At 35.7% G+C, this 24,015-nt stretch overlaps 3 protein-coding genes across 5 annotated transcripts; 2 read left to right on the plus strand and 1 right to left on the minus strand.

The window, feature by feature from the left end:
* Positions 1–1,122: 1,122 nt before the first annotated feature.
* On the minus strand, positions 1,123–17,004 carry LOC149734732 (uncharacterized). Of its 3 annotated transcripts, XM_089880173.1 has the most exons (5): positions 16,865–17,004; positions 13,700–14,294; positions 3,508–3,751; positions 3,231–3,297; positions 1,123–2,002 (listed from the first exon to the last, which is right to left on the minus strand). In XM_089880173.1, exons 2-5 carry the CDS (start codon positions 14,274–14,276, stop codon positions 1,490–1,492), a joined length of 1,401 nt encoding a protein of 466 aa, XP_089736299.1. In that variant the 5' UTR covers positions 14,277–14,294; positions 16,865–17,004; the 3' UTR covers positions 1,123–1,489. The 3 variants fall into 3 exon arrangements, with proteins under 3 accessions (XP_089736299.1, XP_089736298.1, XP_089736297.1); XM_089880172.1 differs by lacking the exons at positions 13,700–14,294; positions 16,865–17,004 and adding an exon at positions 5,445–6,161; XM_089880171.1 differs by lacking the exons at positions 13,700–14,294; positions 16,865–17,004 and adding an exon at positions 5,427–6,161.
* A 669-nt stretch (positions 17,005–17,673) lies between these two features.
* LOC149734733 (histone deacetylase 8-like) lies at positions 17,674–19,133 on the plus strand. The gene has a single exon (XM_089880186.1). The coding sequence runs from the start codon at positions 17,971–17,973 to the stop codon at positions 19,054–19,056; it is 1,086 nt and encodes a 361-aa protein (XP_089736312.1). The 5' UTR covers positions 17,674–17,970; the 3' UTR covers positions 19,057–19,133.
* Positions 19,114–23,876, plus strand: LOC149734734 (cyclin-H-like). Its single transcript, XM_089880190.1, has 7 exons — positions 19,114–19,443; positions 20,070–20,287; positions 20,708–20,812; positions 21,479–21,592; positions 22,143–22,261; positions 22,470–22,635; positions 23,279–23,876. Exons 1-7 carry the CDS (start codon positions 19,314–19,316, stop codon positions 23,414–23,416), a joined length of 990 nt encoding a protein of 329 aa, XP_089736316.1. The 5' UTR covers positions 19,114–19,313; the 3' UTR covers positions 23,417–23,876.
* The last annotated feature ends 139 nt before the right edge of the window (positions 23,877–24,015 follow it).

Here is a 24,015-nt window from a genome sequence, read left to right on the forward strand (position 1 = left end):
TATGTTTGGAAAACCCATATAGAGCTTAGGGGTATAGATAAGCACTAGCTTTTAGCAATTCGAAAGCATTATCCTGCAATATGGAAGTATTAATATCTCAAATGCACGCCTCTCGTGCTCTAGTGTCATTAAATGCCATTAATCTATGCATTTGTGTGCATTTAATAATCCGGATTCGGGAAGTGTCGGTGTCCAAAGCAATAAATCTCGCAAATTAGTTTCAAATCGATTTCGCGTCTGTTTCGTTGCTATATCATCACTTTTACAACATTATTTACGTTTTTTTCAACGAAATTTGATTTACGTCATAGTAACTAAGGAACGCCACAACGCCGATGACATCCCGGGCAATCATTTCACACCTCACAATACACATTAACGGTATGAGAAGTTTAATGCGTCTGGCTTCGATTGCTAGAGCACGTATTTCTAGTTTACAATTGCCGTTTGATGACCAGGAATGCCACTTTATCACGTCACAACGATGTTTATGGCGAAATTAATTGCTAAACGTGTCGTCTCCCCGGAGCGAACCCGTCCAATCAGACGACGCTGTGTATTCCGTTCGATTCTTACCGGTCCATTGATTACCCAACTACTTCGAGGTCATCACGTGACACAACTTGTGGTACTTTCAAGATGACGTAACAATATTGGCCCTGCGTCGTTTTTACCCAATTTCATATAAAACGCTTTGTGTAATTTCTGTTTACTTGTTTCTTTCTAAGTTGTTTCATTTATGCCTGTCTACTAAACAACAAATACGAATTATCTCTGCTTCAAGTACCTGAAGTATTATTTACTATAGTTTTTCAGACAGTTAAGTTAAAACACACCTCTAACCGTGATACAAATTTTATTTTTTGAAAACTTCAGTCACTATTATCTCTTTTGCGTATCTTAGAATGCAACATTTATATTGCTCCTTAGGGAGAATATGTTTGTTTATCTTAAATGTGCGAATTACCAGTATTTTCACAGCGTTTTTCCTTTGGGAATTAACAGTGTTATTTCAGCGTAAAGCATCCCTTTGTGAATGCATTAGAAACGTAGATTTTTAAATGCGTACATTTTGTAATGGTTCAAATATTTGTAGTCTATCTGTGAATTTTAAAACCAAAATATGAAGGATTAATTTTATTTGATGATTTTCAGCAGAAACTTCAGTTTTGACACATTCAGCAAAAGTTCAAGTTAACAGTACATCAATATTACGACGCTAAATAATCCCGACTGTTGGGCAGCAACACCATTATAATGCGTCGCCAAAATCGCTTCTTTTGCAATGATATATACACGACATACGAAGGAACATGACTGCATTTCATAATCACGATCACATAACTGCAAACACATATTAGCCCATCTGCTCTGTGGTGACTGATCAGAAGATGACCAACAGGAACTTGTAATAAATAGATTGTACTTTTCGACCCGAAATGTTAGAATTCGGATTGGGATGATTTTGACCTAGCCGTATTCGTGTAGTTTAGGATGTGGGGCCATACTGACAAGGGGGAAACGCAGACGGGTCTCTTACTGCGGGGTATCCAATGTATGGACTTACAGGATTATGCTGTTTAGCTTTGAGGCGTAGAGAGGTTAAAGAGGACGCGCATGGATCAGTGCCGCTTCTATACATGTACCCTGGCGCTGGTGGGTTATAATGGCATCCAGGGGAGGTGACAGAGCTCCCGGAAGCGAGACCGGATAACCCGTTGCTCATGCTCATTGTGGGCATAACAGTGTTTGCAGCTATACTGCTCGGCATTGGGGCCGCTGAAGGAAAACCGAGAGCCGGTTGGGTCGTCAGTGGATTTAACCCGGCGTTAATACCCCATGGGAAAGCCTTGGTACCGGCGGTCATAGTGCTTGCCCAGTTGTTGTATGAATAGCCATCATAAGGGGACATGAAGCTGTTGAATTGACCGAACCCTTTGAAGTCGGTAAGTTGATTCCGTTCCCGCTTTCGCCATTTTGCGCGACGATTCTTGAACCAGACCTGTTACGGAAAATTGAATAATTAAAAAGATAAACTACACTCGATGTCTTTGTTCACTATAAAGACTTTCCCTTTGTGACAAATTACAGCGAGAACAATCAATAAACGCGACTGTTTCGATTATGACGTCACAACGAAGGTCACTCTCGTCCGTCACAAATCTCAACACGCTCGTTCAGTGCGCCTATTGTGACGTTCAGCTACGTCACAATTACGACAGCGAGACCCGCCGTCGATGTGTATTAGACGACTCGCGGGCGATGTTAACAAACACAGTTTGTCAACCAAACAGATTGTTCAAAACCTGGCCACGTCTCATGTTTGTCATCAAGCCAACACCTGGTCTACGCGCTATCACATCGACAGCGCTTTCGCTTAATTCTATAATCGTGTTAGCGATATTCCAGACCAAACTTTTACAGTTTTTAGGCAAATATTTTTCATACGTCGGATAGTTACCACACATAAAGCGTGCGATGGATAACTTTAATCGTCACGTATTTATTGTTAGCATTTTTAGACAACTGGATTAACAGTATTTGCTTTCCCACCCCTAGATACGTCAATCATGTTTCTGGTAGCTGACCGTTTTACGTACATATGTATATGCATTTTTTTCTGTTGTATATTCATATAGTTTTGATACTTAAATTCTCATGATTCGGTTAAGTAAATAATAATAGAACAATGTATTGTGTTGAACCTAAGCTTGTGCGGTACACCATTTCTCATTTATTTCACCAAGCGTATAGTGTTTAGCATTTATTCTTTACACAGCTGTACAGTTTGCATTTTAACCCATTCTATAACCCCCCGCCCACACAGACTAGAGGGCTAAGCTCTGAATCCAGTCAAAGTCTATGTGAATACGCGTAACTAATTGTGATTTACGCTACGTTCGTAGTTTACATTCAGATTTCGTGCGTCTTGCGCTTTTAACGATGCTTACATGCTTGTGTAATAATTGGTTTAAATTAAACGAAGCAAGAAAGTACTTAAGTCGGTCTTTTGGCTCTAGAATGTAGAGTCAACACTGTACAGTTTACATTTCACATACGCTGAATTTGACCAGAGTACATTGTATACGTTAAAGCATGTATTTGTATATTTATTCCCTTTTTGTGTGACATTGCCTAAAATAACAGCTAGAATAATTTTTATACCAGCTCTTTTACTCTCTTTACTGTCAAAATGCGTAGTTTTAAGTCATATTATGTTTTATTCTTACCCGGACTCGTGCTTCGGTAAGGTTTGTCCAAGCTGATATCTCTTCTCTCGTTGACATATCAGGATACCTATAAAAAATAACATATTTATTTTTACAAAGTCTGCAACCGAACCGAACGACTATTTCTTAATCATAATGTATCTGTTCACGTATACTAAATATTAAATACAAAAATCGAAACAAAACATAAAAAACGCAAACCAACCTAACACGTGTTTAAATGATTTCAACTATTTTAAATTTTAAAATGAAACATTACTTTGTTACGTCATAGTACCTGTTTCGTGCGAATAATGCTTCCAATTCTTGTAGCTGTTGTGAAGTAAAATGTGTCCTCTGTCTGCGTTGTCGTCTTTTGCTTTTGTCGCCATCTGCATCGTCACTACATGCGTTCCCTGGACTAGATTTCTCTGTGTCTGTGTTGTTATTTGTGTTCTTGTTATTCTTCTTGTCGGTTTCGCCTTCACTGCCGCCTGCTTCGCTTGCTGGATTCAGTTCCTCCATTTTTTCGACTGATTCTTCTAAAAAAAACACAGAATTGTTAAATAAATGGAATAAAAACATTTAAACTGCTAAATACTGCGAATGAACGTTCTAAATGTGTTATTCATTTTTTTAACTTGTTATTTCCCCAACATACAAAAAAGCTGACAAAAAACTGTAAATGGCTGTCAAATAATGTTTGTTTTTAAATGATAATAAAAATTCGTGACAGTTTTTTCTATGATAAATGAACAATTCCGTATTATGACGTCACACAGGTGACAACGCGTATGGTATATAATGAAATAGTAGACGCGAAATAGGATTAACAATCTAAAATTCCATCGGAGCTCTAGAATTCAGACGCGAAAGTGAATTGTAAAAATATTCTAGTTCACATTTTGTAAAACGAAAAACCGCCCGACAATTTTCGCTAAAACTCGATGTAAAATAAGTTCTATGGTTTAGGCTTAAAGTTAAGAATAATTTAATATTCGGATTAGTACATTATACTTCGGAAGACTTATTATGTAATCTAATACGAATTATCCGTTGATAGCTCAAGATATATCATTCAAGGTTACAGTCCTGTCTGTAACTGGTTAGACTTTTTTCACCGAGGCATTAAATACTAAATTTCTACTAAACTATCTTTCCGAAACGACCTGTGAAATCGTCCTGCTCTATCTGTTAGAGTCAACTTAATAAAAGAGACTTTTTAGACTGCGTATACGCCAGAGGTTTTATCCCGGTGGTTTAACCTGTCTTGCTATTGCCGTGTTTTACCGGCTCTGAAGCTTTAAAGTTTTAGCTGTACTTAGCCCTTTGTATCCACACAGATTTGGCGAGCCCTGGAATTGCAATGGGACATAAACGTGGTAATTTGGGGGACAGGATTAGGTTGGGTATTTAGGCGACTTTTCCGCGGCCTTTATAACCTGCACTGCTCGTCCTTAGGTCGATACTGTGTGTCTAATGGATTCGCAGTTTTTGACATTAGTGGTGAGAATTTAACAGAAATAGATAACACATAAAAACAACTTGTGTAGTTGCAATAAACGGTATTTGAATTTAAACGCACATTTCGTGAACGGTAAAGCTTTTTAAACATTTCTGTAACGGGTATTTCGAACGTTTTCTTTACTTTACGAGTGTGTACTTTGATATTTTTGAAAAACATTACACCCCTACAAATCTTAATTTTTTAGGGCCTTCAACAGATTTTCGCAAATGAAACGCGCCATACTTCATTACATTTCAATAAATACCCACGTTTTATCCGATTTAAACGCAAATCTTCGATAATGTAGATTTAAAATTAATCTATCCGCAATCGGCAGATTGGAAACTTAATACACCGCCCCATTCTACCCCTTGAATAGTATAAGTGTGTCCAGAACCGGACATTGCGTGCTTATAGCATTAGCAAAGAGCCTCTACACTATTTCAATACTTTGTAAATAACTGTTGATGTAATTGTCGATTGTATGCCTTTATTTAGATATGTAGATTTATGATGGTACCGTATCGGTATTTGCGAAGCACCTTCGTTTTTTTCCGACCGTGATTTTTGTTTGAATTTTTCACTCGTCACTATGACTCGAAACTGTAACGCGCCTATCGAAAAGCGGGCGCCGCCATTTTGAATTTTCCGACATCGGGCGCGCTTGCCCGGCGATCGGACCTCGAGTCCCGGCGGAAATAATTTCTTACCCCGAAGTCGATTCTCACCTTCAACTGAAGATTCTACAGAGTCTACGCTTTTACTTGGCGACGGCGCGTCTTGGCAATCGCTACCGAATGAGTCTTTGCATTTAGAGTAAGGCTGCTCAAAATATGACTTTGAAACTTGTTCGTGTGAAGGGACCCTCGATGATTTCGGCTGCAGTTCCATTTTCTCATTCTGAGGCGAGTAACTACTTCCAGAAGCCACAAGCGAAGCCAAACCGCTGCCAGGGTAAAGGGCCGAGGCTCCAGGTCCATTTCCGCCGGAATTGAGCTTCGAAAACCCGGCCGAAAACTTTCCGGCGTACCTCGACAAACCAGCCGAAAACGGTGACGTAGCGGAGCTTGATGGCGCAATTTGGGTTCCCGGGGAACCCCCAAATAGGGGTGAGGTATTCGACGGTGGGGACGAGGATGGCGAACCCCCTGAAATTGACCCACCGGACAGGCCCCCAATATAGCCCCCACTGTGATACGGGCTATAGTTATAATTGTTCGTTTGTTGGTTAAAGTAATGATGATACGGTGGGTGGGCAGCAACTGCCGCAGCGGCCGCAGAAGAGAAATAATTGTCCGTTCTGTATTCCATCTTATCTTCACGCTTGTTGATGAAATTTCCCGCAACTTTTGGGGAGCGAAATTTCCAGAGAACCTTCCAAGTCTTATATATTACACGCAGAATATAATTTCTATCAAAACTGAAATTGAGAAACCGCAACATAAAACATTGAACTATTCGTCATAACTTTACGTAGATACCAGTGCGTTTCATATACCCTCAGAAAATAAAACGTATTTTCTCTTTTAATGTTCCCGATACATAAATGATTTTATAGCAATACCTACAAATATAGACACTATCATTAAAACGAATACATATCTATGTATTTATTGTTTCTGTATGCGCAAAATTCTGTATAACCGTGTTATACGAAACAGTTCCCGATCGTGAAACCTATAAGCGAAATATCTTTAAATGTGTCGTCTGACTTGTTCTCTATTGTAGGTAATTCTAGTATATACATCTGTCTATACAATCTTTACATAAAAATGTATGTCTGTTCTATTCTGTAACTACAAGAGACTGCATTCAAATAAACAATGCGTCGGTCTCTCCCCCGCTGATGTCACACGTTCTCATGAATCGTGTGACGTATATGAAACACGAGCCGAGCGAGAGGCGATCGCTAGTTCACCTTTTTCGTGACGTCTTCGCTGAATTGCAATCGTTGCGGACAATTAATAAAAGCGCGATTAATTTCGGACCCTTTGATGACGTACAGTCGCTTAAATCTAGAGCTTTAAGAAAATTCCAATTCCTTCAATCATCAAATTAAACGTACAATAACCATCTGAATGAAATTTATCGAATTGTGACGTCATAATTTCGTTAAACTTGAATGACCTCATTATTACGTCATAACCAAGTGGTTGACTTTAAACATGTGATCGTTGCGCGTATTTTTTATACAGAGTTTACATGTAGCACAAACAAACGTGTAAGTGGTATACACCCCCTTCTGTAATAAGTTACCATATACCGTAAAGTAAAGCATTACCCGCATATAAAACTACCATAAAAGCATCTACTGATAGAAATTATCATTCAAAACCACAATTCCAAAATACACTCAAATTGTATTGGTTAGAAATGACAAAATACGTTTATAACTGTAAAATCTACCTTTTATAAATTATTGGTGTTTAATAATCGGCCCAGAAATTGGTTCATATGCATTTTAAAAGAGATTTAAAAGCGCGACTTTTTAACTAAAACAACAACAATAGTAAAACATAGCTCCAAATTTCCGGCACCCTTTTACGCGGGCACCATTTCGCTCACCTAACGACTCACGAACTCTGGACATGTAACCTAACACCTCGCAGAATAAAAAACTCAAAACTTCAAAAAAATCCTTGTTTTCTATTTTTAACTGAATATTTTTCTGCGGAAACTGATAGAACTTATAAAATATGCGAGTAACAACGTATACACTGGGGCTTGAGCGACCCGAAACTATTGTAAGAGTAAACACATTCCGTGTATACACACAGAGCAAATGAGTCCCTTTGAAAAACTCTCAGCCGACAGAGTTTCTCTCTTCAAGCGCGAACCGCTGCAAGAATTCAAGGTTTTGCTTCCTATCGCCTCTAGCGGGAAATATGGCTGTCCGCAAATGCAAAATTATGGCTCAACTCTTTGTCCCCAACTTGCGGATGTTGTAAAATTCAAAACGCGAATGAAAGTTTTAAGTATAGCGCTTTGTCGCCCACTTACGGTTGTATTAAAAATATCTAAATGCAGTTACGTTGTAATTTAATAGTGAGCATGAGGTACATAATACACTACGTTATAAACTAACATCGAGCATGAGGTGTATGAATACGCAATATGTGTCTGGTGTATAAGAATACACCCGTATTAACTCAATAACTCAACTCCACAGTATAAGCATATGGGGTATGACATCATGTATGCCTGGTGCATTAGATGTCACCAATGTTCTTTTAACTCGACAGTGAGCATGAGGTATAGGCACATACCGTACAACCTATGCTATAAGTCTCTCGTGTTTTCTTTGAACCATAAATGACTAACAAGCCAGACTAAAGAACACGGTTTACCCCACATTAGCGCGGTATATCTACTTTTATTAGATTTTCCGGCCCAGTAAACAGTATTCCGCACTTTTCCGCCGTTTAGTTTCATGTAAACTGAACAACGTGATTCACTTGGGAAACGGCGTTCAAAAACGTGATGATTTTCCATTTTCACGGACCACTCGGCGCCACCATGCGGAATTAATCCTATGGATTTTCTTTGTGGGCGGCCGGGGTTCTTGGGTTTGGATTTAATTGAAATACCGCTCCGTTCCGTGTTTCGTTTTGCCGAGTTTGTTTAGTTTACTAGACGCCTCATAATCATAGGGACTTATAAAGCCTTTTTAGGCGGGAAAATTGGACGTAGTGTACTTGCATGACTGCTCACGGCATTTTTAAGGATTTAGAAAAAACCGTATTGCGTAAACGAAGGAGTGGGCATGTTTACTGACAGTTGACACGGTACTTTTAAAAACGAGAACCCCGAAATTTTCTGAACATTTTAAATCCAACAGTTTTGTGTTGAAATTTTTCCAATTTTTCGCCTGAAAGGTCCATTGTTTAAAAACAATAGCATTGTTCTAGTCCATTAAACAGGATATGACGTAACATAAACCGGTCTTTATAAAAATGTCTAGAATTTAGTTGAGTTCGAAATTCTGTGTTTGGGAATTAATTGTAATTGTTTTTAGTTGTTTGCAATAAACTTTAGTGATATGGGTCAAGGTGGTACATGTTTTATTTATAAATTCTTATAAAAAAATAAGCAGAGTGTCATTGTGTCGAAAGTCTTAGACTCATGCATTATAATTGTGTTATAGTACTGTGGGGTAAGATGGATACCTAAAACAATTGCTATTCCATATTTTCATGTTTTAACAATTAACGATCTTTTATGGTACTGTTCAATTATATAATTCTGTTAATATTATTTGTTTGTTACCCAATTAATGAATCGATAAAAGGGGAAAGATAGGCAATTTACCGCGATATATATTCGTTCAATTCAGTCTAATACTTAGAATCTTAGACTTTTCTTGTTGCCAAAAAATGACAAATTCCAATCAATGGCAGTGAAAAAAATTAACCTAACCAACAAATAAGTGCAAAGATATATATTTCACCATTGCATTGCATCATCAGTCTATTATTTAAATGCAAAACTATATGCTAACGTACTTGAGCTTTGAAGCGGAGCTCAATAATTAGTGCACCGGACAGTGTATTATTACCCAGCAACTTACGTACGATGGTTAACGCGCCAATAACTCTCTTAAGCCAAGATAACAAGGCAAGAAAAATGCACCCACCCCCAAACCGTAGTTCTTGGACCTCAGAAAACCTCTTTGCAGAAACTAAACGCGAGTTCTTGTATTGTTTGACTCCTAATTCGCGCGCGGCGCTCCGGTACACGTCACAGTAACCGCTTATTTTCCACGCTATTACAGCGCGTCATAAATATTTGATTTGAATTTTTAACCGGCAACAGAGTTGTTTTTGCGTACATGATGTAAAAATAAGCTTTCCTGCTAAATTTAAGCTTCTGTTTACCTAAACAAGTCTTCATACTCTAATTTATGAAACTTGTGGTAGTTTTTTTTATCCAAAAACCGGCTAAAAATGTAAATTAGGTAGAAAATTAACAGTTTTTACTGTAGGGCCAATTTAAGTCGTTAAGCGTAAAATTGTGGTGTAATTTAAAATATAAAACCTTCACCGCACTTGAATTTGGATTCCAAACCATTATAAGTCACAATATATCTTATTATTGGAGTTATGATGGTATTTATGGGAGTTTTAGAATGGCATTTCGCGTGACTTAAGCGCAAAAAAAATTGCCGGCATCATAACAAAAAGTCTGTTTTTTATGGAAAAGTCTCAAAAAAAGAATTAAAAGATTTTTTAAGTTTCTGTTTTTCGCAAACGGATAAATACGACATTTTAAATTCTATTTACAGAACTATATTCACGATTCTAAAATATCAATAATAAAATTGTTAAACGCCATTTTAAGATATATATAGTAGGGTAGGGGAAGATGGGACACCTTCAGCACATAATATCCAAATATCATGATCTAGTTTTAAACAACTAACAACGATCTATGGGAGTCGTAAGGATATAGTTTTATATTTCTTTGAATGTTCTTTGTTTACTACCAATGCGGCGAGAAAATAGAACGAAAAGGTGTCCCATCTTCCCCCACCCTACTATATGGGAAATTATGTTTCAGCGGTTCCCATCTTACCCCACTTTTTTGCTTAACTGTGTTTTGAACCCAGTACCCTATGGCCATTTTAACGCATACCTCTGGTATACGGTGACTTAAAAAGTGTAATAGTTCAAACAGAAAAGTTTAATGTAAAGTGTAGCTTACATTAATACGGAAATATAGTCACTCGCCTATAAGCGCGGTAATATAAGATACAAAAAGGGTATATAATGTTAAATCGTATACAAAACGATTTAAATCTGTCTGGTTATGAGTAACTATATTACGTAAGGCGCCCAGCTCAATCCTGTATGTCTGGTTTAAGTGATTGCTCAGCTTTTATATAAACACTTGACAGAGACGTCACAGCATAGATTGTGATGTCATAAACCGGAAAACGGAATTTAAATGAGCCTAGTGCGAGTTAAGAAAATCTTTTGCGATTATGAATAATATAACTGGTTTTCTATATAGAAAAAATGGCGCTTACTGTATGTCTAGAAATTGCTTTGATGTGTTCATATATACACCTCATGCCCACTGTCGAGTTTTAACACGGGTATTTCCTACACACGAGGCATACATGGTGTATTTATACTCACTGTACAGTCATAGCACAAGGCCCTTAATACATGTATAGTAGGTTGGGAAAGATGGGACAGCACCTTTAGCACAGAGCATCCAAATATTCTGATCGTGTTTTAAACAATTACCAACGGTATATGGAAGTCGTGCGAATACGGTTTTATAATTCTTTGAATGATTTTTGTTTACTACCAAATGGGACGAGAAAATAAAACGAAAAGGTGCCCCACCTCCCCCCACCCTACTATATACATGGTGTATACCTCATGCTCACTGTATAGTCATGATACAAAGTACTTTATATAGCTATATTAAAATGCATTAAACCCTATTAAAACGTTTTTATATTGAGTATAAACTGTTTAAAACTCGGTCATACGTTTATTTTTTTAAATGTGTATAGCCTTTTCATTTTAAACATAATATTAAAATATAACAGGGATCTAAGAGCTGCTGGCGTAGGACTTGAACCCGGTACTTTGTATTTTAAATATCAGTCAAAAACCTAAGCAGATTTGAGTTAAAATAGTGGGATTTATGACGTCAAAATAATATAGCTTTTGATCCGCAAGGATAAAGCGTTATCTCAAAATTTCAAAAGTTCGCATTTTGTTTGCGGGTGGGCTAGGGTCACGTTACCAATATAACGACATAGGGTTTCAAAATTCTTGTTAAATGATAGGAAAAACGGCCGGCGTTTTGATATTCGATTACAATCTATTTTAAAATGATGTGTATTCGATATTGCTGTACGAATAAATATATCAGTTTCAGAACCGCTTTGTACATAAAACACTTGTACTTTTAGAACTGATCCTTTAGCATTAATAACATAGGATATTTTGACAACGTCTCGTTAAACATAGGTTAAGATTATGAGCTGTTAATTTCTTCCAATGTGAAAATATTCATAAAATAATCGCTGCAAAACAGGTTTGGTTCACAGTAATTATTTTTTTCCCCTTTTATTGGTGAACAATTTCTGCGATGCCCCATTAACTTGCAGCAATTTTTAGATATAGTAGGGTGGGGAAAGATGGGACACATTTTCGATCTATTTTATCGTTCCATTTAGTAGCAAACAAAGAAAATTTAGTAATTCTAAAACTGTATTCTCACGACTCCAATAGACAGCTGTTAATTGTTCAAAACACGATCAGGACATTTGGATAGTATGTGCTAAAGGGGTATATCTTCTCCCACCATAACTATATTAGTATTTAAACGCAGATTTACTTTTAATTTCAAATTACTTAAAAGGTATTTCTGCTGTATTTTTACCTTAAATAAACGCACTATAGCGTTATTTTGAATGTTTTTCTTTAAAAGTTTTTCAGATCCTTGCTGAAATAAACGCTATGCAGACCAGCACGTTAAAAAGTAGCTCTAGACCAAACTTATAATTTACTGGTAGTTACCGTAATTGCCATCCTAGCTTTTGACGTCAATGCGATTTGATGTAATTATTGTGGACTAGTTTTGGAAAGATGTTTCTTGTTTTGATAAAAAAAAAATATTTGTAGGTTAAATAGTTTTGAACGTTTGTTAGGATACTATTTTATCGTCCCATTTGGTAGTAAACAGAGAAGATTTAAAAACTATATAGTCTTAACCATACGACTCGAAAAGAGCGTTGTTAATTGCTAAAAATACGATCAGAAAATATGGAATTTATGTGCTCACGGTATCCCATCTTACCCCCCAAAACTTTGGGTGTAACAGTATAAATATGTTTTATAATCTGGCAATGTGACTGTCGTTTTGCTACTATAAAGCTTTCCTTTATTCTTTCATGCATTTTTGTTTTATATACTTGTAATAGGTATTAACATGTAAAAATTTATGTTACTCAAAATAACATATAAATATTATTTGACAAAAATTAAATCGTTTATGTTAGGTCCCTTGTCAATTTAAACTAAAAACGCGATTATTTTGGTATAATGTCATATTCCAGTATATTATAGTGCCGTTAATTGTGTTTAAAAAAATTTCTTTTTTAAAAAACTCGATTCTGCCTGTAACAGCGAAAGCGAGAACAAATCCGGTGATGGCTCAGAATCAAAATGGCGGAAAAAATGGGGTTTATGTAACTACACAGTACAAGGTTGTGTTATATCGTATACCATACATAGTAATCTTCATATAACTTTTAGTTGTGTATTTTACATTAAACATAAACGCACTATGGCGTTATTTTTAATGATGTTCAAACACAACGCCAGAAAACTCACTTTTTCGTTTTAGAGCGCAGCTTATTTTTTTTTGGTAACAAGTTTAAACCAGATTTTCCAAATGATTTTATAATCTAATTTAGTAGTAACCAGTAAAGTATTGGGTACGATTTGTTTACCAGAAAAGCATTTTCGAAATGGTAAACATGCTTTAGCTTTATTATGGGTATATACGCCTTGCTTTGCAAAAAGCCATTTTTTAGGTTTAAAGACGTATAAAACAATTGTTTCGTTTTGATTATTATTTTTAAGTTGTTAAAATCTTCAAATACTTTTAAAACTTATTTGAAATCGTTAAATAAGCTGAATAAGCGACAGATGATACTAGTAGTCAGCGAGAATAGATATACAGTAGTGTGGGGTAACACGAGACACCTTCAGCACATAACATCCAGACATCTTGATCGTGTTTTAAACAATTAACAACGATCTATAGAAGTCGTAAGAATACGGTTTTTAATTCTTTGAATGTTCTTTGTTTACTACCAAATGAGAAAATAGATTAAAAAGTCCCATCTTCCCACATTCTACTATATATCATTAGTAAATCATTGTTTGGATTCAAATTTTGTTCTCTGATTATTTAATAGCACTTGGTGGATTAATTAAACACATGTTCATTTCCTTACCTTCGACTTTAATGTTCACAAATGGTATTTCCTGTGCTCTTTCTTGCTGGTACGGCTCCTGGTGGTGAATTGTGCTTCTTCCGAATTCCTCAGGGTGTCGCACTTCGTTTTGAGCCGGAAATTGGAAGTAGTATGGATAATTGGGTTGTTGGTATGATGTAGGCGTGCCCGAATTCTCCGGAAAACCGGAATCTGTCGGCTGGAATTCAGTTTTCCGTTCACGAGACAAATTCATGTCTGGCATTCCTATTTGGACGTCGGTTTCTTGCTTCACTCGAGGTCTTCTGTTTTGGAAGTCCATTTCTTTATGTTGGAATTGATAATAACTCGTCGTGGTGGCGATTCCGCTGTTCTGGTTGCCTTGCTGCACTCCCTCGCTTTTGCTCGAAAAAACTTCTTGCCCGTGGAGTCCGGATAAAGTTGGGGAGTGTAAAGTGACGTAACTATCAGGCTCTATGACGTCACAGTGGTTTGTGACGTAGAAGTTGTTGGTGATTTCTGATTGGTCGATGTGGTTTAGAGCGCTGTTTGATTGGTTGGTTTGAACTGAATAAGAAGTGCTAAGATCGGTATTCATAATTTCATTGTATGAAATCTGTGAAATGAAAAACATATATTAATATGCTCACAGAATACGACATAAATTAATCTATCCAGATGAATACGATAGTGACAGGCAAATCAATTAAAACAATAAAGAGATTGGCGTTAACCACAAAAAAAAGAATAAATAGTTAAAAAATGGTATAAATCCAACCGAATAACAAATTAATTCAAGTTTTAAGTTAACCACACTGAGTTAAAAATAAGCTGTTTCTTTGTAATTTACATTTTCCCCCGTTTAAAAATATTTCATAACGTTAAAAACTTATAAAGAATAAATAACTATATGTTAGTTGACAGCAGTGTTGTATTACTAATAAAATTTAGAATAGAGTAATAACCCTCACTCATGTAATCTTCAAATTCCCTTGCTTTAACTAAAATTATAATACTAGAAAGTCTACTATATAGGCCTAAAGGTTTTGGACTCTATTTGTTAACTAATTTGTTGTTAAAGTCGCTAAAATCAATTTATTGAAATTATTACTTAAAACTTAATAGCATGCATACGCCATCTGATTTCTGAATTCTTACTGATGTTAAGTTTAATACGTTTAAATTGTTCAAAATTGATACCTCATTTCGAATAACGCATAATATTTAACTTATAATATCCATCAGTTTAAAATATGCACCCATTTTACAACTAAACCTATTATCTCTACTATTCTTACGCTGCTGTCGCTGAAAAATATTTCAGTTTAATGGTTTCCAGACTGGAGTTACTGAATTTTAAACCAGCACAAAATGGCGGACTTCAAGAAAAGAAAAACGCCCGTCTTAAAATTCCCTTAATAGGAGCGTATAGGTATTGTTTACTTGGCGTAGCCGGCTAAGACATACTATTATTCCATCGTTTAAGTGAAATATTTTACGCGGACATTTTATTAGATAGTAGGGTGGGGCAAGACGGGACACCTTTAGCACATAATATCCAAATAATCAGATCGTGTTTTAAACAATTAATAACGGTCTATGGGAGTCGTAAGGATATAGTTTTATAAGTATTTGAATGTTCTTTGGTTAGAACCAAATGGGACGAGAAAATAGAGCAAAAAGGTGTCCCATCTTTACCCACACTATTAAACAAATTATTTTCATAAATTATTATGCATTTGAACCATGTTAAAACATAACTAGTTTAATTGATTTTTATTACCGTGTGATATAATATACATTTAGTTCATTGCGTGTTTTATCTGAAATCTTTAAAAACGTGTGGTACTGAGGGGTAAGATGGAATATTGTTAACACCTATACCCAATTAACGAATTCTAACAACTTAAAACGCTCTTCGCTGGGCTACGGTTATGCAATTCTGTAAATATTCTTTTGTCCCGTCTTACCCCAACGTACAATATCTTCACATGTACAATACCAGTTGGCCCTGTAATGAGTCTACTAGTAATCAACAAATTCTCACCAACTGTATTCTAGGTCCACGGAATTTATAAGTATAGTAGGGTGGGAGCGATTTTTTATTCTATTTTTTCGTCTCTTATGGTAGTAAACAAAGAACATTCTAAAATTAATATAACTGTATCCTCATAACTTCCATAAAACGTTGTTAATTGTTTAAAACACGATCAGGATATTTGGATATTATGTGCTAAAGGTGTTCCATCTTCCCCCATAGTACTGTATATACACTATAGCCTCGTAGCTAGATTTGCTAAACGCTAACCACTGAGCTACGATTTTTATAGGTTCTACTTCAAGGTATGCGCCCTGCAGTACAGGTGGTCTCTCTGCAAAAAACGCAAACTCTGTTTTTACTTATTTCATTCGTTTAGGCTTAGGTATATTAAACAAAACTTGTCTGATTTTAGGAGATAAGCGACTAAGTCTAAGCTTTAGGTTAACCTGAGACGTTTAAGCCGGTAGCGGCTACGACTGCCAAGTGTCAACGCATCTCAGTATCAGGATATTAATAAAGTGATAATGGATTCACGTGCCTGTTGAAGTGATATCGCAACTTACACCAATAGGTATACGGTGTAAATCAAACAGTAATGACTCTAAGTTGCTTCAGCCTTTTCCAAATCCTATATAAACTAGGGATTTTTTTATAAATCCATAACGTGTTTTACGACTGTCGTTTTTATCGATGTTTTCCGGAATTTTTATTTTATCTTTTGCGTTAATGTATGGATATAGTTTTTTCCATAATGTGTCTTAACGGTTGTCGTCTGACCCGGTCTTTTAATTTCTTAATTTAAAATACGTTTTTTTTTATTATTGTAATCGAGAAGATAAATAAAAAGTAAACGAAGATTAATTAGATACAACGAAAAGATTGAAGTTAATAGAAAACAAGTAGCCGTTAGTATGTGCTCTATATGAGGAATACGAATAGGTATACTAATACGTTGAACGTATTACCCATTTAAAAGAATACAAATATATAGCCTACACCGAAATATAAACACGCAAAGGGCAAAATTCATTAAAAAGTTTAAAAATCAAGGAAACCAGTCAAAAATATTATTCTATTCCTATAAAAACTCAAGTGCACGTTAATCCTGCGCTAAAAGTCGCGTACGCGGTTTTAATTGTCCTTACCTTTGCGTAGGCTGCCTTGAAAATCCGGTCGGCGTCGGCCAACGCAAAATAGGTCCTTGGCGGCGACTGTCCGCCTTTTGAAGTCGTTTCACACGGCGGGAGTTTTCGCCCATAGGAAAGGCACGGAAATTACTGAAGATTATTAGTGTTTTTTTACATCCACGAGCGCCTTTTATTCGCACTACCTGTCAGTGTATTGTCAGGAACCGACTGGGCGGCAACATAAAAAGAAATATTACCTTAATCCGTGGAGGTCGTCGCGTTTCTTCAACTTTTGTAATGGCGGTAAAAGTAAAATGTCGCCGCTTTTTGTTAAATGGTAAATAAACCAATTACTGCAAATGAAAATGCATTTGTGTGGGAAAATATGCTATATATAGTAAGGTGGGGAAAGATAGGACACCGTTTTATTCCATTTTCCCGTTTCATTTGGTAGTAAAATAAAGAACATTCAAAGAATTATAAAACCGTATCCTCATAACTCGCATAGACCATTGTTAATTGTTTAAAAACACGATCGGGATAATTGGATATTACGTGTTAAAGGTGTCCCATCTCCCCCCACCCTACTATACACCTTTTAAAAACATACATTCACGATGTATTTTACCCAATGCCATTCTTTTTAATAAATAATGCATTTGTTTCCAGTTTGTCTCTGCGAATGTCGTTTTTACGTAATCATTTCACAGCAATCTAAAAAATAGCTTTGTTAATATTGAAACTCACTATCAAACACGCACAGTTCTATTCAAATTCTCCCCGGGGACGATTGAAATGATAAAGCATACGACTTTTATGTGACTACTCATGCGTAGAAAAAAATGGGGATTCACCTAGTTTTTTATTCCTTTTACATTAAAGCTTAAATTTCTTTGTTTTATTTGCTGTTTCTGCTATTTACGTTGTTTTTTTTAATCGACATTATACGTGAACTTACTACACAACGTGTCATTTATACTTTGTAAAACTGGCGTGTCATATACTCATTTACACCTAATCTGAAATCTGTAAAACTATAAATAGACCCGCATACTTTTACCGCAGTTCATACATCGCATTTTATCAACACACACGCAGGAACACAGCTGCATATTTCCGTTAAAATGGCGATTAAAGTTGCTTATATATTGAGCAAAATAATCCACAAAACTGACGATTTTATTCCCACCGAAAATCGTAACTCAATGGTTCATGCATTAATTGAATCGTGTGGTTTATTAAAACACTTATGCCTTGTTGCGAACAGACAAGCTACTGATTCAGAACTAGAGCTATTCCATTCGCCAGAGTATCTCCAGTACATGAAGAAATACAATGATGCAATTGAGTGTGATGATTCATTTGGTTTTGGTTACGATTGCCCTTTAAAACAAGGGATCTATAATTACTGTAAAGAAGTAGCCGGTGCTAGTATTTCAGCTGCGAAAATGTTATGCTCTGGACAGTTTCAAGTTGCAATTAATTGGCTAGGGGGTTGGCATCATGCCAAACGTGCAGATGCAGCAGGTTACTGCTATGTTAATGACTGTGTGCTAGCAATACTACAGCTAAGGACAGCCTTTGCCAGAGTACTGTATATAGATCTAGACCTACACCATGGAGATGGGGTACAGGACGCTTTTTGTGGGACAAATAAAGTCATGACTTTCTCTATACATAAACATGAACCTGGTTTTTTTCCTGGTACTGGTAGCTTAAGCGACACAGGTTTCGGAAAAGGGTTTCGATATTCTGTTAATATCCCATTAAAAGACGGCATAACAGACACTCCTTTTGTTGAAATTTGCTCAAAAGTTTTAAATGAGGTAAAAATAAAGTTTGATCCGTTAGCAGTTGTTATTCAAGCTGGGGCTGATGGGTTAAATGAGGACCCAATGCGTTCATTCAATCTTACACCTGTAGGGCTATCTGATTGTGTTCAGTTTATATTAAAATGGAATCTCCCCACCCTAATCCTTGGGGGTGGTGGTTATAATGAAGCCAATGTTGCTCGCTGTTGGACAAAAATCACAGCTGATGTTTTGAATGAAGAACTGCCATGTGAAATACCAGAAAACCAGTATTTTCCATCTTATGTTCCAAGTTTTGAATTTGAAGTTGTAGAAGGATTAAAAAAAGACAGAAATTCGAAAGAATATTTGAAAAGCATTACGGATACTGTTATTGATAATTTGAGCAAATTGTTATAAATTTTATATTTTGAGTTTGTTCTATTGTTCATCTAGTTAAATTTTGTTTAAAATTGTTTTTGTACTTTCTTTAGGAATTAGTTATCTGTTTGATAGAACAAAATTTACAAGCAGTTTATTAGTTGCAATTTTTGACTGACAGTTTTTACATTGATTGACAGTTTCAAATTTGATTGACAGTTTCAAATTTAATTGACAGTTTCAACTTTGATTGACAGTTTCAAAGTTGTTTGACAGTTTCAACTTTGATAGTTGTAATGTTTAACTCAAGCACACAGTTAAAGAATTGGACGTTTGAACATGAAGAAGAATTGATAAAGTTAAGAAATAATGCAAACACGAGGTACAGAACAAGTTACTGCGATGTGAACAATCATGTGACACCAGGTGAGATTTTTCTTCTGTTTTTTTCCAAAACACTTAAACTGCAGTCTGTTATCTATTGTTTAGTAACAGGCTACATTTTTTTCGGAATCTATGTAAAATCTGGGGTAAAACTGTTGAAATGGAAACCTTATTGATAAATGTGGCATTATATTTTGGCTCTGGTCAAATGTAAAGAGACCTAACAGCAGAGTAAAAGCTGGGGTGACATTGTTAAATTACAGTTACACTTGTAGTTGTTAAACACAGAGAACCTCATTGATTAATGAATGCAGTATATTTTGGCTCTACTCATATATATAGACACTTAACAGCAGAGTAAACTCTGATAAATCTATTTAAAGCCAGGTAAGACTTTGCTTTTTTGCAGGTCACTCAATTAGACCAGGTCTCTAGGCCTATTATTAAACCCATTTTATGTTGTAAAACTCGAGTAGTAAAACATAATATGTCACCCCTGTTTTAAAAACTATACTGTCTTACGCACAAAATTAATATTCAAACTAACTAAATTTAATCAAGATTAAAATTTAAATACAATTACAGTTTTTCGTATTAACATATTTTGGATGTTTGACCATAAAAATATTTTGTTTATTAATATAACTTTATAAAAATCACATTTACAGACACTGATACTTTTTTTCTCACTGTGAGTGAACACTGTCTCCTAGTCCAACATTACGAACGTAAATTGCAAGAAATTTGTTGGAAATTTAAACCCCCAATGCCACTTAATGTTGTTGGAACGTCTTGTATGTATTTGAAGAGATTAAACCTTCGCAAGTCTGTTATGGACTACCATCCAAGGCTAATGCATTTAGCTTGTATTTGGTTAGCTTGTAAGGTAATGTTTATGAGTTATATTAATATATGTAGAATCTGAGGATAGCATAGTGGTAAGTGCGCCTGCCTCTAAGCCAGAGGTCATGGGTTTCTGGGTTCAAGGCTTGTCGCTGCTACCATTGTACGTATATGTGATTTTTACATGGCGTGTATCAGTAATTGCTCCAACCTAGTGGTCACTTATGGGTTGTCCAAATTATCAGCTGTAAATTAAAAAAAGGTCCAAAAATAGTCTGTCACAATCTCACAAAGTAACTTGTGTGGAACATGTGTTCTAATGACTTTCATTGTTCTGCAATGCAAATATAAAAAGCCAGTTAGTATTTAGAAGACACTGAACCAAATGTACCCAAGCAATGCTACACACATTTAATTTTAGGATAAACTATTTGTATTGCTCTTAAATGGTGTTTCTATTTAGACAGAGGAGTTTAATATATCTATGGATCAGTTTGTGCAGCAAGTTGCACACGGCAATGAAGAGATTGGTGATGCTATTCTTACTATTGAACTAATTCTAATTCAGGTAAAGAAACATAGCATATTATAGGCCTATATATATGTCTGTGTTTGTGTATGCAATTTGGCACTTGACAGTGAACTCCAAAACATATTGAAATTTGTCTGGTTTATGTTATAACTTAATAGTGAGCATTAAATGCATGAATACATCATGTGTCTGACAGTCTGGGGTATAAGAACACACATATTATAACTCAACAGTTAGCATGAGGTGTATGAAAATAAAAGGCACCCATGTTATACCTTGACAGTGAGCATGAGGTGTATAAATACACCATGTGTGTCTTGTGTATAAGAACACACATATTATACCTTAACAGTAAGCATGAGGTGTATAAATACACCATGTGTGTCTGATGTATAAGGCGACACCTATGTTAGAACTTAATAGTTAGCATGAGGTGTATGAAAATAAAGGCACCCATGTTATACCTTGACAGTGAGCATGAGGTGTATGAATACACCATGTGTGTCTGGTGTATAAGAAGGCACCCATGTTATAACTTGACAGTGAGCATGTGGTGTATAAATAAACCATATGTGTCTGGTGTGTAAGAAGACACCCATGTTATAACTCGACAGTGAGCATGAGGTGTGTAAAGACACACAACTATTAAAACTTACTCAAAATTTGACATACTAAATCAACGAACATATTTTAATTTTCTAGGAGTTAAACTTCCACCTTACCATTCACAACCCATTCCGACCTTTAGAAGGATTTCTTATTGATTTAAAAACTCGGTATCGAAATTTAGAAAACGCTGAACAACTGAGAAAGCCGGTGAGATTCGTGTTTAGATTATGGCTGTGCTCTTTACAGTTTTGCAGAATTTTACAAAAGTTTATATTAATATGGTTTAAGTTTACATAACAGTCTAAGGTTTTTTTGAACACTACAACTATTATGGCTAAAGGTGGCTGTCACAGTATCCAGAATTCGTCCGTTTCGTCCCTATTTCGCTGCTGCATGCGGAACTGGGAAATGGGTTTGCATGCAACTTCGCAAGCGAATTCCCATGCCAGATACTGTGTACAGCCACCTTTACCAAAACATTTAATGGAAATTGTGTTAATCCTATGGGCTCTTAAAGTTTTAGCCATATATAAAAAAAACTATGTGAGGTGTTAACTGTTGGAGATTTTTTGTTGGGTTACAATCACCCAATAAATTTACATATGTGACAATGCGTAAGCATGCAAGAGATGTATGAAACAGAACGCCAATGTTATAACGATTGTTGTGCCACAGCATGCAAAGGTTTCTATCTTAAATTGGTTCTTTAATTTATCCTAAGCTTTCTTAGTGTACTTTATTTTCCCTTTTTTTTCAGGCAAAGGATTTTTTAGTTCGTTCGTTAAACACTGACGTTGGACTTTTATACGCACCCTCACAGCTAGCACTGGCTGCTCTGCTCTCTGCTGCCTCCATGAGGAATTTAAACATTGACCGGTATTTGTAAAAATAGAATAAATATTGAGTTTGTATGATATGCTATTTTTATTACAATTTAAGCCTAAACCAGTGGTTTTAAGTTACATACATGGTTACTTGAAGCGGGCTTGAGGTGTATAAAACATAACATCAGTGTTACAACGGCTGTCGATTTCCAGCCACGCAAGGATAAGGTAAGTTACATTCATTCATTTATTCAATGCAGTTACGTCACATCAGTTTTGTTGGTTGGCCAGCCACAGACAGTACTTGAACAGACAATTCAGCGAATTAAAAAGATTCGAACCATCGTAAAAAATGCTGTGTCAGCGCCGTTGCCTAGCGACCAAATTGAAATGTTGGAGCAAAAGCTGAGTCATTGTTACAACAAGGTATGTATGATGTCATAATTGTGTTTTCTGGTGCAGTGATTCTATTCTATGAGTTTGAGGTGTATCAAATGCACCAGACACACATCCGCAGCGTAGCATGCCATGGGTCCTGGGATTTAGGCCAGGATTGGCCCATAACCGGTGCCAAGGGCTTTAATGGTAATAAATGGGAGATCTTTCACTAACAGCTTGGTCAAGGTTAGATTCTCCCGTCTTGTGTTCACATATGTTGGTCAACGCTAACATAGTAAAAAGATGTCTCGTGTTCTTTGTCACAGGCAGGGCAGATATGCTGTAGTCACCCCTTAACTATAAATTATGACCAGATAGTTTACATTTAATTAAATAGCTCTCACCTTTTAACCAAAGCATTGATGCTGCTACTTGTGGTTTTATTTGTCCAAGACATTTATTTCATAATCATGTTTAAACAAGTTCTGAGGATAAGGTTTTACAATTCTATAAATATTCTTTGTTTACTACCAAATTGGCTGTGAAAGAGAAAGAAAAAATTGATTGTATAATTCTGTAAATATTCCTTGTTTACTGACAAATAGGCCGCAAAAATGGAATGAAAATATTGAAAAATTTATCCCACCCTACTATACTTGACTTTTATTTAACTGTATTTCTTTTATTCTAGGAAAAAGACCCGACTAGTTACGAGTACTCTTGCTTACAACAAGAAATTGAGTCGCAGAAATATGATAAACAAACAAAGAAAAGGAAACTTGAGCATGAACGAAGACGGAAAATTGAAACTGAATTATTAGGATTTTGATTTATGATATTACACGTTGTTAAGTAATATAGTTCCTTAGCTTTCTGAAGCAAATACAGTTCATTTTTATGACTGAGTATGGGTTTGTATGTGAATAAATACAGGGACCACAAAATGGTTTACAGTTTTGGTCCTAATAATTATGACATAGCTTGTAGGCTAAAAATCAATATAAATAAAATTTATATTAAAATAAGAAAAAATGGTTTAAAATTAAAATGGACCTGCTAAAAGTTGTGCATTTTACTTCTGGTAAAAAGGTCTTTACTTTTAAAGTAATTCTGAAATTGATAAATTGAAATATTCATTCCGCTATCAGTACAATTTCTTTTTCATTGCACAAAAATATAGCTGGAAGAAATGACCTTTTTTGCATTGTGTATTTTCCCTGATAACATGTATGTAATGTTTAAATTAAAGTAAATGTTAAATACAATGTCAACTTTGCATTGCAGCATAACATACGTGTTTGTTGTCTATCTGGATAACAATATTTACAAGTTGTTAGAATTATATGTAGGCAAACACATACCCACAAGCTTGGCTAATTATTACCTGAACAGTGAAAATAGTTTATCAAAACGACAACAACATTTTGA

This window comes from Ciona robusta, chromosome 6 (assembly GCF_009617815.1).
Source record: "Ciona robusta chromosome 6, ASM961781v2".
Taxonomy (NCBI): Eukaryota; Metazoa; Chordata; class Ascidiacea; order Phlebobranchia; family Cionidae; genus Ciona; species Ciona robusta.

Coding starts and splice junctions, on each gene's coding strand:
- LOC149734733 (XM_089880186.1), top strand. CDS start 17,971: ATGGCGATTAAAGTTGCTTATATATTGAGCAAAATAATCCACAAAACT.
- LOC149734732 (XM_089880171.1), bottom strand. CDS start 6,159: ATGTTGCGGTTTCTCAATTTCAGTTTTGATAGAAATTATATTCTGCGT. Junction 3,752..5,426: donor AGGTGAGAATCGACTTCGGG/GTAAGAAATTAT, acceptor TGTTTTTTTTAG/AAGAATCAGTCGAAAAAATG. Junction 3,298..3,507: donor GCATTATTCGCACGAAACAG/GTACTATGACGT, acceptor TATTTTTTATAG/GTATCCTGATATGTCAACGA.
- LOC149734734 (XM_089880190.1), top strand. CDS start 19,314: ATGTTTAACTCAAGCACACAGTTAAAGAATTGGACGTTTGAACATGAA. Junction 19,444..20,069: donor GAACAATCATGTGACACCAG/GTGAGATTTTTC, acceptor TCACATTTACAG/ACACTGATACTTTTTTTCTC. Junction 22,262..22,469: donor AGGAATTTAAACATTGACCG/GTATTTGTAAAA, acceptor TATTCAATGCAG/TTACGTCACATCAGTTTTGT.